General features: G+C 45.7%; 2 protein-coding genes across 3 annotated transcripts in view; one reads left to right on the top strand and one right to left on the bottom strand.

The window, feature by feature from the left end:
- LOC143288052 (uncharacterized) overlaps positions 1-5,226 on the top strand; it is a 13,264-nt gene extending 8,038 nt beyond the window's left edge. For both annotated transcript variants that reach the window (XM_076596317.1, XM_076596318.1), the window contains exon 5: positions 3,658-5,226. In XM_076596317.1, the coding sequence (XP_076452432.1) occupies positions 3,658-3,984 (327 nt within the window). In that variant the 3' untranslated portion in view covers positions 3,985-5,226. The remainder of the gene's footprint in view (positions 1-3,657) is intronic.
- Positions 5,227-10,789: 5,563 nt separating this feature from the next.
- The window catches only part of LOC143288279 (uncharacterized), a 54,854-nt gene continuing 50,643 nt past the window's right edge, over positions 10,790-15,000 (bottom strand). Inside the window, exons 2-4 of the mRNA XM_076596627.1 lie at positions 12,401-12,634; positions 10,841-11,210; positions 10,790-10,799 (exon numbers count right to left, since the gene is read on the bottom strand). Of these exons, the coding sequence (XP_076452742.1) occupies positions 10,790-10,799; positions 10,841-11,210; positions 12,401-12,634 (614 nt within the window). The remainder of the gene's footprint in view (positions 10,800-10,840; positions 11,211-12,400; positions 12,635-15,000) is intronic.

Genomic DNA, 15,000 nt, shown 5'->3' with positions numbered 1-15,000 from the left:
ACACACACACACACACACACATACACACACAGAGAACACGCACACACACACACACATACATACACACACACACTCACACACATACACATTCACACACACACAAACACACACACACACACACACACACACACACACACACACACAGAACACACACACACACACACACACACACAGAACACACACACACACACACACAGAACACACACACACACACACACACACACAGAGAACACACACACACACACACACACACACACACACACACACACAAACAAATGAATAGTCTTCTTTTTAGAGCTCAGTGGCTGCTGGCACGAGGAACATTGGAAGACCACATCACTGAAACGCTTCAAGGACTGCCTGAAAGTTTCTCTCTGAGGGGAATGCAGTATTCCCGCCATCTTGTGGGTGGCAAAAACCCTGGCCACTAACTGCATCGCCTGACGACTGGCTGGCTGTCTCTACAAGGGAGTTCTCTTTGCCGTTTGAGGAGAGGCGTCTTCAGGACGACGGGGGCCAATTGCCGAGTGGTTAATTAAAGCGTTGGACTTTCAAACTGAGGGTCCCGGGTTCGATTCTCGGTAACGGCGCCTCGTGGAAAAAGGGTGGAGATTTTTCCGATCCCCCAGGTCAACATTATATGCAGACCTGCTTGGGCCTGAACTCCCCTTTTGTGTTTTTACGCCAGCAGAAGATCAAATAACACAGGTTAAACATCCTGGTAATCCATGTCAGTGTTCGGTGGGTTATGGAAACAAGAACGTATCCAGCATGCACACCCCCGAAAACGGAGTATGGCTGCCTACATGGCGGGGTGAAAACGGCCATACACGTAAAAGCCCACTCGTGTACATACGAGTGACCGTGGGAGTTGCAGCCCACGAACGAAGAAGAAGAAGAATCAGTCCCAAGGAGACGCGCCTGTATCATCTGCAGTTGTTGTCTTCCCAAAAAGCAGGCAGCATTCATCTGTGCGTCTGCCTATTGGGCTGCATTCTTATATCTGGACTCACTGATATCTTCATCTTTTGCGAGGGACTTTCCATGATAATATCATTCTTGTTGTACTTGCACCTCATGTTGTTGTTGTCATCGTCGTCGTTGCTGTTGTTGTTGTTCTTCTTCGAGCGAAGGGTGCAAAATGGTTGAAACGCTCAGCTGCCAATACAGAGAGTCCGTGAGGGTGTGGGTTCGAATCCCGCTCTCGCTCTTTCTCCTAAGTTTGACTGGAGAATCAAAATAAGCGCCTAGTCTTTGGGATGAAACGACAAACCGGAGTCCCGGGTGCAGCACGCACTTGGTGCACTGTAAAACAACACACGGCAACGAGAGTGTTGTCCTCTGATAGATACACAAAAGTAATATATGTCCATGCATCCAAGGCCTGGTTAAGCATGTTGGGTTATGTTGCTGGTCCAGCACCTGCCCAGCAGATGTGGTGTGGTGTCTTCTGGGGTTGTCCGAACGCAGTGACGTCTCTTTGAGAAGCTGAAACTGAAACTACTACTACTTCTTCTTCTTCTTTGTCTTTGTTGTCATTCTAGAAACTTATTGCGGTGGTCGTTGACAGTTGTTCGTGGTCATGTTTATGTTGCTGTTGCTGGTTTTTATTTTTTTTTTTTTATTTCAATCATTTAACTTCAGTGTATCTTTTCTTTCTTTTTTTTCTTTTTTTTCCAGTGTATTTACTTTTTTGCTCATCTACTTTATATCAAATAGTAAAGAGTGGTAACTCTCTCCATTACACAAGGTACACAACTTCAAGTCAGTGATGCTTACGCTACCGATTCAGTTAGCACACAGGTAATTAAAAGGTACATTGGAATAAACCCGGACACTTCCTCATGCTGTTTCATACAAACCTAGCAATGTCTTTCAAGGTCTGACTAGCGCGCTGGGTTAATGCGAACGTAAGGCATCTGCTCTTTAAAAAGAAAAAGAAAAAGAAAAAGAAAAAAAAGGCAGTTGTGGTGTAGCGTTTACGTATCAGTCCGGACGTTTAACTCTCTCCATACGAACGGCGAAAGAGACGACGTTAACAGCGTTTCACCCCAATTACCATCATCAAAATATTGCAAGCGGAAGGCTCTTATACTGAAGAGGTGAATGTTGACAAAGAATACCACAATTCTGACGACGGAAGCTAAAGGTTGGGTCATTCAGACACCCACTGGACATCCGAGGAGTCTGTGTAGAGGAGAAGAGAGGACTGGCCGTACTGAGTGAGTTAAACGAACCTCCTTGAAACTGAAACATTACACTGCTGCTGGTGCTGTTATCGACATTAGTATTATTGTCCGTGGCTGATGAGTTCGTTGAGGGAGGTACTACAGTGGTCGTCTCCGTGACTGATGTCGACAGAGTTCTTGTTATCTGTTTTAGTGATGATGACGACGACAGGTGGAGATTTTTCCGATCTCCCAGGTCAACATAATGTGCAGACCTGCTAGTGCCTGAGCCCCCTTCGTGTGTATACGCACGCAGAAGATCAAATACGAACGTTAAAGATCCTGTCATCCATGTCAGTATTCGGTGGGTTATGGAGACGCGAAAATCCCCAGCATGCATCAATTGCGACAGAGTCATCGGCAAGTCGATGTTGGGTCATGTACCGGAGAGAAAAAAAGAAGAAAGAAAGACTATGGTCGTGATGATGTTGCTTTGTTGATGGTGATGGTTTCTGGTTGATGGTAGACAAATAGTTGAAGGTGGCTATGTTGTTGTTGTTGTTGTTGTTGATGTTGTTACTTTGTTGTGTATAACTGAATATGATTATAGTAGCGGTAAAGAAGATGATGGCTGCTGATGATAAACGTGAGGATAATGACGATGGTATAACTATACACTTAACGATGATGATGATGATCATCATCATCATCAACACCAGCATCGTGGACGTCGTTGTCATCATCATCATCATCATCATCATCGCCATGAACATTATCATTATCATCATCACCAGCATCGTCCTGGGCTTCAGTGATATCATCACAATCATCGTCATCATCATCATCATCATCATCATCATCATCATCGAGTTTCCTTAGTTCGATCCCCGTCGCACCTGGTGGGAAAGGGTGGAGATTTTTTCGATCTGCCTTGTCAACATATTTTGTGTAGACCTGCTAGTGCCTGATCCTCCTTCGTGCTATGCGCAAGCAGAAGATCAAATAAGCACGTTGAATATCCTGTAATCCAAGGCAGCGAGCGTTCGGTGGTTTATGGAAACACGAACATGCCCAGCATGCACACCCACGAAAACAGAGTGTGGCTGCCTACATGGTGGGGTAAATGAACAAAACGGCCAAACACATAAAATGTTACATGTCTGTATGAGTTAGTGTGTTTGTGTGTGCGTGACTGAAACATGATCAAATGACACAGGAAACGAATGATGAGCGCTCCCAAATGGCAGCTGTAAGTCGGCTCTGCCCAGGTAGGCAGCCTGCATTTCAAATGGTTCTGTGTTTGTAAAGTGCTTAGAGCTTGCTTTCTGACCGAGAACAGGCGTTGCATAAGTATCCATATCATCATCATCATCGTCATCATCATCATCATCATATCATTATCGTCATATCATCATCATCACCAGCATCGTGATGAACTTCAGCAACGTTAACATCATTTTCTCCCCCCCACCCCCTCCCTCTTCTCCAGAAACTCCACATAGGAGACCTCAACAAAGATGACATCACGGAACTCGTCCTTGCCCTCGGCTTCTTCCGGAAGTCCAGTGCGGAGGATCCGGATCCGGAAGAATACGGAGACGGAATTCCGTCAACAACTCCTGACGGCTCTACAGCGGACAGGCTGGCCCGGATTCAGCGGACAGGGAAGTTTTCCGGGGTCGTGGAGAAGCTGACTCCCCGTCGGGCCGAGGACGTGGTGTCCCTGGACAGGATCGTGGACCTCAAGACGTACAACGACGTCCGCATGTTCCTGGGTCGTGTGAGGTCTCTGAGACACCATCGGGATGAGCTGTAAAGCAGGACTGGAGACCGGTACGGAAAGAGATAGGAAGAGAGGAATTCCAGATGGTTTATTCATGTATAGGCCTAGGCCCCTTATGAAGGGGTATGTGAACTCTATTCTTTATATAGATAAATAGATAGATAGATAATCATCACATTGCAATGCATTTGAACATCCAAATACACACTCAAACGAAAATATAAGAGGAAGGGATGGCGATACACAGAGACAGGGTGGGCGGGCAGACAGAGACTTGACAAGAGATGGATAGGTAGGTAGGTAGATGTGGGTGGATGGATGGCATAGACAGAAGGATGGATGAATGAATGGACTGATTGATTGATTAATGCGCAGGCGGAAACAGTCGGGTCAGTTAGACAGAGATATACTAGTAGGGAGAAGGTGTAGAGACATACCGAATACGTTAGACTGGCAAATCGATAGTTAATCAGACAAACAGAGATACATATAGGTAGATAAACATATATATTGACAGACGGACAAACATAAGATAGCCGGGCAAAAAAGATAGGTAAAACAGGTAAACAGATAAATGAATGAATATGTACCTACATAGATAAACAAATAAATGAATAGATATAATTTTTTTTATACCTAGATAGATACCCAGATAGATAGTTAGCTAACTAGCTAGACAGATAGATAGACAGACAGACAGACAGAAAGAAAGAAAGATAATAGACTTACAGAAAAAAGATACATAGAAAGATATATAGATAGATAGATAGACACAGAAAGAAGAAGAAAAAAATCTTGATATCCCATTTCCCCAGCATAGATTGCCATTGCGAGCACTTGTCTTTGTGTACGTGATTTGATTAAGAAAAAAAAAAATCTTTATTTAGTTTCTATTTATTTGCATAGCCTGTTACATTCAGAACAGAAAGGAGCCATGGCACAATCGGTCAGGTGTTGGACTTCTGATCCAGTGTTCACCAGTGATCAGGGGTTCGAGACTCCGTTTCGGCATAGTGTTGCGTCCTTGAGAAAAGGCACTTTACTCCGATTTTCCTCACTCCACCCCGGGTGTGACTGAATGGGAACCCGACTTCGGCTGAGGAAGGTAGGTAGGCAGGAGAGGACTGGGCCCCGCCTGCCTATGCCGAGCCCTAGACACAGTGGATAGGTTAAAATCACTGCCCTTTGTGGCCGTCCAAGTATCAGTATCAGTATCAGTAGCTCAAGGAGGCGTCACTGCGTTCGGTCAAATCCATATACGCTACACCGCATCTGCCAAGCGTAACCCAACGCGCTGATCAGGCCTTGAGAAAAAAAATGAATAAAATAAAATAAAATAAAATAAAATAAATCACATCAAATAAAAATAAAAATATTAATAATAAAATAAATAAATAAAATGAATAAATAAAAAATGGATAAATACATAAAAATACTACTACCACTAATAATAATATTCAAAAGGCCCAAAATCTTGATTAAGTTAATTCTAGGCCCGCGCGCGCGCGCGCGCGCGCGCACACACACACACACACACACACAGAAATAAAAAGACTATGGGGACCTTTAGCCTTGATAGGTAACACTGAGAATTTGACATGTCGGGTGAAATCTGGTCGCTGAGCATCTCTAAGTGAGACAGAGGGAGGTACACGATTCTCCAGCGCTTATGAAACCTCGGGTGTAAACAGTCTCTGCGTTTGACTGCCACCCGGGGTGGAGGGAAAAAAAAATCTAAGCTGGGTATATGTGTGTACGCCGCCTCTGATTTCACTTGTGCGTGTTATGTGTGTGTGTTGTGTGTGTGTGTGTTGTGTTGTTGTTGTTGTGTGTGTGTGTGTGTGTGTGTGTGTTGTGTTGTGTTGTGTGTGTGTGTGTGTGTGTTGTGTTGTTGTTGTTGTGTTTGTGTGTGTGTGTGTTGTGTTGTGTTGTGTGTGTGTGTGTGTGTGTGTGTGTGTTGTGTGTGTGTGTTGTGTTGTTGTTGTGTGTGTGTGTGTTGTGTTGTGTTGTGTTGTGTTGTGTTGTGTTGTGTTTGTGTGTGTGTGTTGTGTTGTTGTTGTTGTTGTTGTGTGTGTGTGTGTGTGTGTTGTGTGTGTGTGTGTGTGTGTGTGTGTGTGTGTGTGTGTGTGTGTGTGTGTGGAGTCTCGCTCAGCTATCACATTTCGCAACGACTGAGAAACAGCGCAATGCCGGTATGCATTTTTACCGCTGCTATTGAAGTTCCCACTTTTCTGGCATCAGAAACTGGTTTGCTCACAGAATAAAGATCATTATTGTGAACAGAACACAATGTCGCTTTTTTTTTTTTTTTGTATTGTGTTGTATTGTATCGGGTTGTTTCGTATCGTATTGTACTGTGTATTGTGCTGGTGTTGTCAAGATGACGCAATTGATACTTGCGTCAGGACGTTACCTTTGACGCATGCGCCAGGGTGACAAAATTGACGCACTTGGCTCACCTCCCTAATCATAGCCCTCCACGGGCCTCCAGGGGCCTCCACGGGCCTCCACGGGCCTCCACGGGCCTCCAGCACACCTACAACCCTCACACACACGCGATAGCTTGCACGCCCATACACACTGAGACACACACACACACACACACACATACACACTGAACCACACAGACACACACACACATACACTTGCACACACATGCGCACGCACATACACATACATACAGACATACAAATAGACGTGCGCGCGCGCGCGCACACACACACACACACACACACACACACACACACACCACGCATTAATCCCCCCGCCCCTTCCCACCTCCCTCAAAAAAAAAAAAGAAAAGAAAAGAAGGAATCATCAAAAAGAAGGGGGAATCATGTTTGCCACTTTATTCCTGCTTCACACAACAACACAACACACAACCTGGTTCCAGACAACAACCAACAGCAAACACAAAATGCTTCGTGTTTCCAGACAGCGACAGTAGTTCTGCCAACAGAAGTGAAGAAGGAAAGCGAAGGGAGCTTTTTTTTTTCTCCTTTATGCAGAACTCCCGGGCGTCGGAGTACTCCTTTCAACGTAGAGGAAGGAGTGTTAAATTAAGCCCCTGCCCGGTGTTGTTGTAGGGGGGGGGGAGGGTTGGTTTTCCCTCAAGAGGACTCCCATGCCTGTCCCAAGCACCTTGGGGGTACCAGCAGGAAGGCCAGGCAGTCAGCTTGTATGTCAGAGCAACCTGTGTCGAAACTAGAATGACAAAAACAAGGGGGGAATAAATACAATTGTGGTTGTGAGAATGAATGTGATTATCTGTTACCTATCTCTCTGTTCACTTACACACGTATGGGTGCATGTGCTGTAGTGGGATATATATATATCGGGTGTCCCCAAAACAGTGAACCGCTTTTTGTCAAGTATTTTCTCAGTGATAGAGAAACCGAATTCACTGAAAACATGGCTCTACCGTCCTCCCCCTCCCCCCGACCTCCCTCATATACAATACATCTTGCTCGTCACTCACACCAATCACTCTCTCAGCCCGAAGTCGAGTCACACACACACACACACACACACACACACACACACACACATATATATATATATATATATATATATATATATATATATTTATTTATTTATTTATTTATCGGGTGTCCCCCCAAAAAATGAACCGCTTTTTGACAAGTATTTTCTCAGTGATAGAGAAAACGAATTCTTTGAAAATTTTCACACAGTAACCTTAGGGTATGATCAACAACTCTGCAAAATATCTAAAAGTTCGGACGCAAATTATGCGAGTATTGTCAAATTCAAAACAGCATGTCAAAAAATCCAATATCAGAGCTGTGTTCTGTGACCTTCATCAGTGTTCATGCCAGTTGCCAGGTGTTCGCATCTGTCAATCAGTGTCAGTCTAAAAACAGCCTGTCTGGGTGTCGAGTCTATTGGGTTTTTTTTAATTTTGTTTTTGTTTTTTTGTTTTGATTTTTTTTTATCGTCTGTATCCAAAATCAGTTCTGTCCAAAGTTAGTTTGGGATGATCAACCATGCCTTTGAGTGAGAGTGATAAGGTTACCATTGCAAACTGTTTCAAGGAGAAAGGCTGGGGTGGAAGAAGGATCGTAAAGGAATTTCCAGGCAAGGGGTGGAGTCATGTCACTGTAGACAGACGTATCGCTAAAATACGCACTTCAGAGTCAGTAGCACGTAAAATTGGCTGTGGGAGACACAAGACGGCATGTTCGGAGGAGAACAAGGACCGTGTTGAGGAACTGATTCAATCCCAGGAGGAGAACCCAGGGACCCACAAATCTCTTAGAGAAGTTGCAAGCGATTTACAAGTGAGCAAGACTTCTGTGCAAAGAATAGCGAAAGAACTGGAGCTGAAGCCCTTCAAGAGGAAACGGGTATCAAGGAGGGACCAAAATGTTAGAGGGAAAAGAAAAACTCGCTGCCGTAACTTGAAAGACCGCTACTCGGCCACTGATGTGAAAAGGATCATTTTCACAGACGAGAAAGACTTTACGTTCGAGATAGCTAAAAATCACCAAAACGATCTCGTTTATGGGAAAGAGAAACGATAAATGCAGCCATCTTGCCTCTATCATGAGACTTCTAGATTTTCAAAAAAGATAATGGTTTCAGCTGGAGTATCCTGGAAAGGAAAAACAAACACTCATTTTATTGACACTGATAGAGCCAAGGTTAATAGTGAAAGCTACATTCAGTTATTGGATGACAATCTTCTCCCGGATTGTAGGGGTCTTTATCCTAGAAACAATTTCAGCAAGATGGGGGCTCCTTCACACACAAGTAGGGTAACCCAGGCCCATCTGGAGGAGGCTACACCAGAATTCATCGAGAAGGATGAATGGCCTCCACAAAGTCCTCACTGAAACCCAGTGGATTATGCCATATGGGACTCTCTGAAGGAGAAAGTTTACAGGGGAGTGAGAGACAAATTGACCGGGCAGGCGTTAAAAGTCATGATGGTTATGTCATGGGAGAAGATATCGGTGGTAGAAATACGTAAAAACATTTCTGCTTGGAAGAAACGGCTTAGTTTAGTCGTGGAGGCCACACTGAGCATAAACTGAAATAAGTGTTTCCCTCTGATATTTGATTTTTTGACATACTGTATTAAATTTGATAATACTCGCGTAAATTGGGTCCGAACTTTTAGATATTTTGCAACCTTGTTGATGATACCCTAAGGTTACTGTGTGAAATTTTTCAATTAATTCGGTTTCCCTGTCACTAAGAAAATACTTGTCAAAAAGCAGTTCACTTTTTGGGGGACACCCGATATATATATATATATATATATGTGTGTGTGTGTGTGTGTGTGTGTGTGTGTGTGTGTGTGTGTGTGTGTGTGTGTGTGTGTGTGTGTGTGTGTGTGTGCGTGCGCGTGCGCGCGTTTATGAATGTAGAACATAAGGAATAAGAAACGGAAAAAACCACCACCACCAGAATGATAGTAAGAGAAGTGTAGAAGGAATGAAAAACAAACAAAGAAACAAAACAAAAACCAACAAGAAGAAGGAAGGAAAACCCGAAGAAAGAAAGATAGAAAGAAAGAAAGAAAGTAAAGCAAGAGAAAAGGTCAACATTAGGAAGAATGAACGAAATAAAGAAAATGAAAAAAACAACAGCAACATCATCGCTATCATCAACAGCACCACCACCAACAACGTAGCCTACATCAAGATCAACATCAACATCAACAACAACAACAACAAGGTCATTATCACCATCGAATACAAAACAACCACCACCACCACCACCACCACCACAAAACGCGAAGAAACAACCAGTACGTATTAATAAGAACAGGATTGTGTTCTTGATAAACTTCCCTTGCAGTGAAGGTAATATGGAAAATTAAATCATGCTTCTTGGATTATAATTATTCTATAAAAAAAAAAAAAAAAAAGTTTAAAAAAAAAGAAAAGAAAGTGAAAAATAGACGGAAATAATCAAGAGCAGATGAATGAGAAACTGACACCGAAAATAAACGAAGAAAACAAAGAAACAAAGAAACAAAGCACAACAAACAGCCCAACAAAACGTAATATCTAATTCGTCTAATATCTCGTAGTTCTGGCGAAAAGACGTAGAATCGATAAAAACAAAGCAAATTAAAATAAACAGACAAACAACAGAAACCTACCAAAAAGAAAGAAGGAAATAGAACCAGACACGCTCTTACTCTCTCTCTCTGTCTGTCTGTCTGTCTCTCTGTCTGTCTGTCTCTCTTTGTCTCTCTCAACTGCCTCACTCTCTTTCTCTCTCTCTCCCTCCCCCCCCCTCTCTCTCTCTCTCTCTCTCTACCACCTCTCTCTCTCTCTCCCTCTCCCCTCCCTCACTCTCTTTCTCTCTCTCCCTTCCCCCTCTCTCTCTTTCTCTCTCTCTCTACCACCTCTCTCTCTCTCTCCCTCTCCCCTCCCTCACTCTCTTTCTCTCTCTCCCTTCCCCCTCTCTCTCTTTCTCTCTCTCTACTACCTCTCTCTCTCTCTCTCGCTACTACCTCTCCCCCCTGTACCCCCCCCCCCTCTCTCTCTCTCTCACGCACAAACACACACATTCACACACTCACGCACACACACACACGCACGCAGGCACACACACACACACACACACACACACACACACACACACACATACAATCAAACCAAACCATACAGACAACACCAACACAACAAAACAGAACAAAAACTCATTCAAAAACCAAAAAAAAACAAAAAAAAAACACCCAAACAAACTCACCACGGCGAACCCATCTGCGCTCTCCTCACACTCCTCCGGACCATCAGACTCTCCTCGTTCCTCCTCCTCCTCCTCCTCCTCCTCCTCCTCATCATCATCATCATCATCACCATCAACCAGCACTGCAAAACCACGACGTCCACCAGAGCCTAACAGACCAGACAGTGATGCCTCTCTCGCCACCGCCTCCGCCTCCTCTTCCTCCTTCTCCTCCTCCTCCTCCTCCTCCACTTTCTTCTCTGTTCTCTGACCTGCTAGATCCACCCCACTCCTCCACCCCACCACCCCTTTATCATCTCCCTCTCGAAGCATCTCCCCGAAGGCTGTCTCTTCCTGTAAGGGTAGGGGTACGGGTAGGAGGGGTACCCCGGGTAGCTGGTCCTGCACGTGTACCCCGGCGGCGGAGCGTTTGAAGTAGCCGGTGTCCACCTGTCGGACGCATTCGGCGTACATCCTCCACTCCGCCTCGATCTGGAAGAAGAGGTCCTGGTTGGACGTGCGGAGGATCCCCAGGAGCGTGCCGATGTCCTTGCCTGTGTCATGACAGGGGCAGGTGATGATGTCAGTGATGATAACGATGATGATGATGATGATGATGATGATGATGGTGGTGGTGGTGGTAATGGTGATGATATTAAGAATGATTTTGATACTACTGCTGCTCTTGTTGTTGTTGTTGTTGTTGTTGCTACTACTGCTACTGATGATGATGATGGCGGCGACGACGACGACGACAAGAACAACAATAACTATCTTCATCATCATCATCATCATCTTCTTCACCATAATGATAATGATTATAATGAAAATCATCACCATCATCATTATCATCATGTTGATTATGATACTTATTCTACTACTACTCATGATAATAACGATGAAGATAATAATGATAATCATCGTCATCATAATCATCATCATCATCACCATCACCATCATCATCATTATAAAGTTGGTGATGATACTCCTACTACTACTTCTCCTCCTCCTCCTCCTCCTACTACTACTAGTAATAACTACATTTATGTTGCGCTTACTCTTGTATAGAGAAAAAAAATCAACGCTTTTTTCCACATTCGCCTTTTCGAAATACGAGCATAACTCCGAAACAAAGGACTAGAAAACAAAACTTGTCACTTGTACGTGTGGACAGAAGGCTACAGAAACTGAAGAAAAGAAAATCACTAGTATCATCATCATCATCATCATCATCATCATCATCATCATCATCATCACATTCTTCATCTTGACCACCACCACCACCACCAACATCACCATCACCACCAAATCACCACCACCACACCACCATCATCATCTCCACCATCACCATTATGACTGTCATCAACACCATCATCAACGTCATCATCATCATCATCGTCGTCGTCATCACCATCACCACCGCCATCACATCCACCACCACCACCACCACCACCAACACCACTACCACCACCATCAACACCATCTCCACCACCCCCACCCCCACCCACACCACCACCACCATACCCACCACCACTACCCCCGCCCCCCTCACCCCCCCCCCCCCCCCCCCCCGCTACCACCACCATACCCACCACCACTACCACCACCATCACCACCCCCACAATCAACACCACCACCATCACCACCACCCACGCTCCCCCCCCCCCCCCCCCACACCCTTCCTCCGCCCCACCCCTCCACCACCACCACCACCACCACCACCACCACGACTACAGCAACTGACCCAACATCCTGGACAGTGGGCGGAAGCGGCGGAGCGGGTCGTTGCCACAGGTGAGCGCCGACCCCACCTGCCACAGACACAGGTACACCACCAGCACCGCCCTCGCCGCGCCGCCCCCCATCCTCCTCCCCCCTCTCGTCCTCCTTCTCCTGCTGCTGCTGCTGCTGCTGCTGCCGCTCCTCGCGGGTCGCTCCCCCGGTAGGCCCCTCCGCCACGACGACCACCCCTGGGCACCTGTTGTTGGGACAGGAGGAAGAGAGGGGGAGATGACAGGAGGAGGAGAGGGGGGGAGATGACAGGAGGAGGAGAGGGGGGGGGGAGATGACAGGAGGAAGAGAGGGGGGGAGATGACAGGAGGAGGAAGAGAGGGGGAGATGACAGGAGGAAGTGAGGGGGAGATGACAGGAGGAAGTGAGGGGGAGATGACAGGAGGAAGAGAGGGGGAGATGACAGGAGGAGGAGAGGGGAGGAGATGACAGGAGGAAGAGAGGAGGGGGTAGGGAAGAGGGATTGGGGGAGGGAGGGAGGGGAGAGAGAGAGAGAGGGAAAGAGAGAGAGAGAGGGGAGAGAGAGGGAGGGTAGGAGAGAGGGAGAGAGGGGGAGAGAGGGAGGGTGGAGAGAGAGAGAGATAGGGAGAGAGGGAGGGTGGGGAGAGAGAGAGGTAGGGAGAGAGGGAGGGTGGGGAGAGAGAGAGAGAGGGAAAGAGGGAGAGGGGGAGAGAGGGAGGGTGGAAGAGAGGGAGAGAGGTGGAGAGAGGGAGGGTGGGGAGAGAGAGAGAGGGAAAGAGGGAGAGAGGGGGGAGAGAGGGAGGGAGGGGAGAGAGGGAAAGAGAGAGAGGGGGAGAGAGGGAGGGTGGGAGGAAGGGAAACGGAATGGGGGGGAGGGAGGAAGAGTGAAGAGAGAGAGACAGAGACAGAGACCGAGTCAGACAGACAGACAGACAGACAGAAGGCATGCATAACAGGGAGATGGTAGGAGGGAGGAAGTGGGGAGAAAGGGTGACAGACAGACTGACATAGACAGAGACGAACAGACAGAAACCGAAACCGAAACAGACACAGACTGTGATTCAGACTCGGACTCGGATATTTCATCCATTTTAACTCACTCAGTACGGCCAGTCCTCTCTTCTTTACACAGACCCATCGGATGTCCAGTGGGTGTCTGAATGAGCCAACCTTTAGCTTCCGTCGTCAGAATTGTGGTATTCTTTGTCAACATTCACCTCTTCAGTATAAGAGCCTTCCGATTGCAATATTTTGATGATGGTGATTGGGGTGAAACGCTGTTAACATTGTCTCTTTCGCCGTTCGTATGGAGAGAGTTAAAGCTTTGGTCCCCGTTATGAAGAGAAGCAATACGGTTTTATGAACAAAACTGCATTATGACAAGCACCGCCGGTCTTAGCAAGATTCTGTATGAATGAATGTTCGTCCTTCAGATTCGAAGATGACCATGGCTTCACAAATCAGATGGAAGATCGGTGGTTGTGGGTCCGGAGGTGACTGATGAGGCCAATCCGGGCCGTGAAGGCTCGCCCACATGTGGGACACAAGATTCTGCATAAAAAGACATTGATAAGACCACACACACACACACACAAATTTAAATATATATATATATATATATATATATATTTTTTTTTTTTTTACACGTCGGATTCTCTGAAGACTGTTTCGTGATGTCCCTCCGTGGGCGCTAATAGACTCCTTGACAGAAATGAACAGTTTTAATCCGATTTGAATGTTTTAAACTCTGGAAGGTTTTTAAATTTTTTTAAGGAAATGTTTGAAGTAGTGATTAGCTTTTATTGTACTTTTTTTGTTGTTACCCTTGACTTGAAGTAAATACCTACATGGCGATGGCCTCGAGATGGCCTTAGTGGTAAGTGAGGCTCTAAGCACCATGATTTGATTTGATCTGCGCGAAAGTGTGTCATGATATGTACACCGGGAACATCTGAAGCGTATATACCGGTGAGAAATCCACAGAGAGAGAGGGAGGGAGAGAGATACAGAGACAGAGAGAGACAGAGACAGACAGACACACAGACACGGACACTGACTCACTGATTGACTGACTGACTGACTGACTGACTGCCTGAAACCGTTTATTGTCGGATTCACTTTTTGTTGTACTGACATTTTTGCAATCATTTGAATGAATATTAACGGAGCAACACAAAGAAAATCAAATTTGAAAAAAACAAACCCAAAAAACCCCAGTGATATGAATTTTAAAAAGCAACATATTTAACAAACCAAATTTCAATAACATCCCCCCCCCCCCCCCCAAAAAAAAAAAAAAAAAAAAGCTTTCACACACACACACACACACACACACACACACACACACACACACACACACACACACACACACACACACACACACACACACATACTCACAGACGTGTATCCCCCACCCACCCCCTACATACATCCATGCATGCACACAGACGCCCATTCAGATTCCCCCACTTCATCCCCCCTACCCCTAGTACACTTGTATAGTCACATTTTGATCTCTTCCCCCCTTCCAAAAAAAACGTGTAAGTGTTCACACCCACGTGCACAAGCTTTCTCTCTCTCTCTCTCTCTCTC

Source organism: Babylonia areolata, chromosome 12, assembly GCF_041734735.1.
Source record: "Babylonia areolata isolate BAREFJ2019XMU chromosome 12, ASM4173473v1, whole genome shotgun sequence".
NCBI lineage: Eukaryota > Metazoa > Mollusca > Gastropoda > Neogastropoda > Buccinidae > Babylonia > Babylonia areolata.
This window is presented reverse-complemented; position numbering and strand designations above follow the sequence as displayed.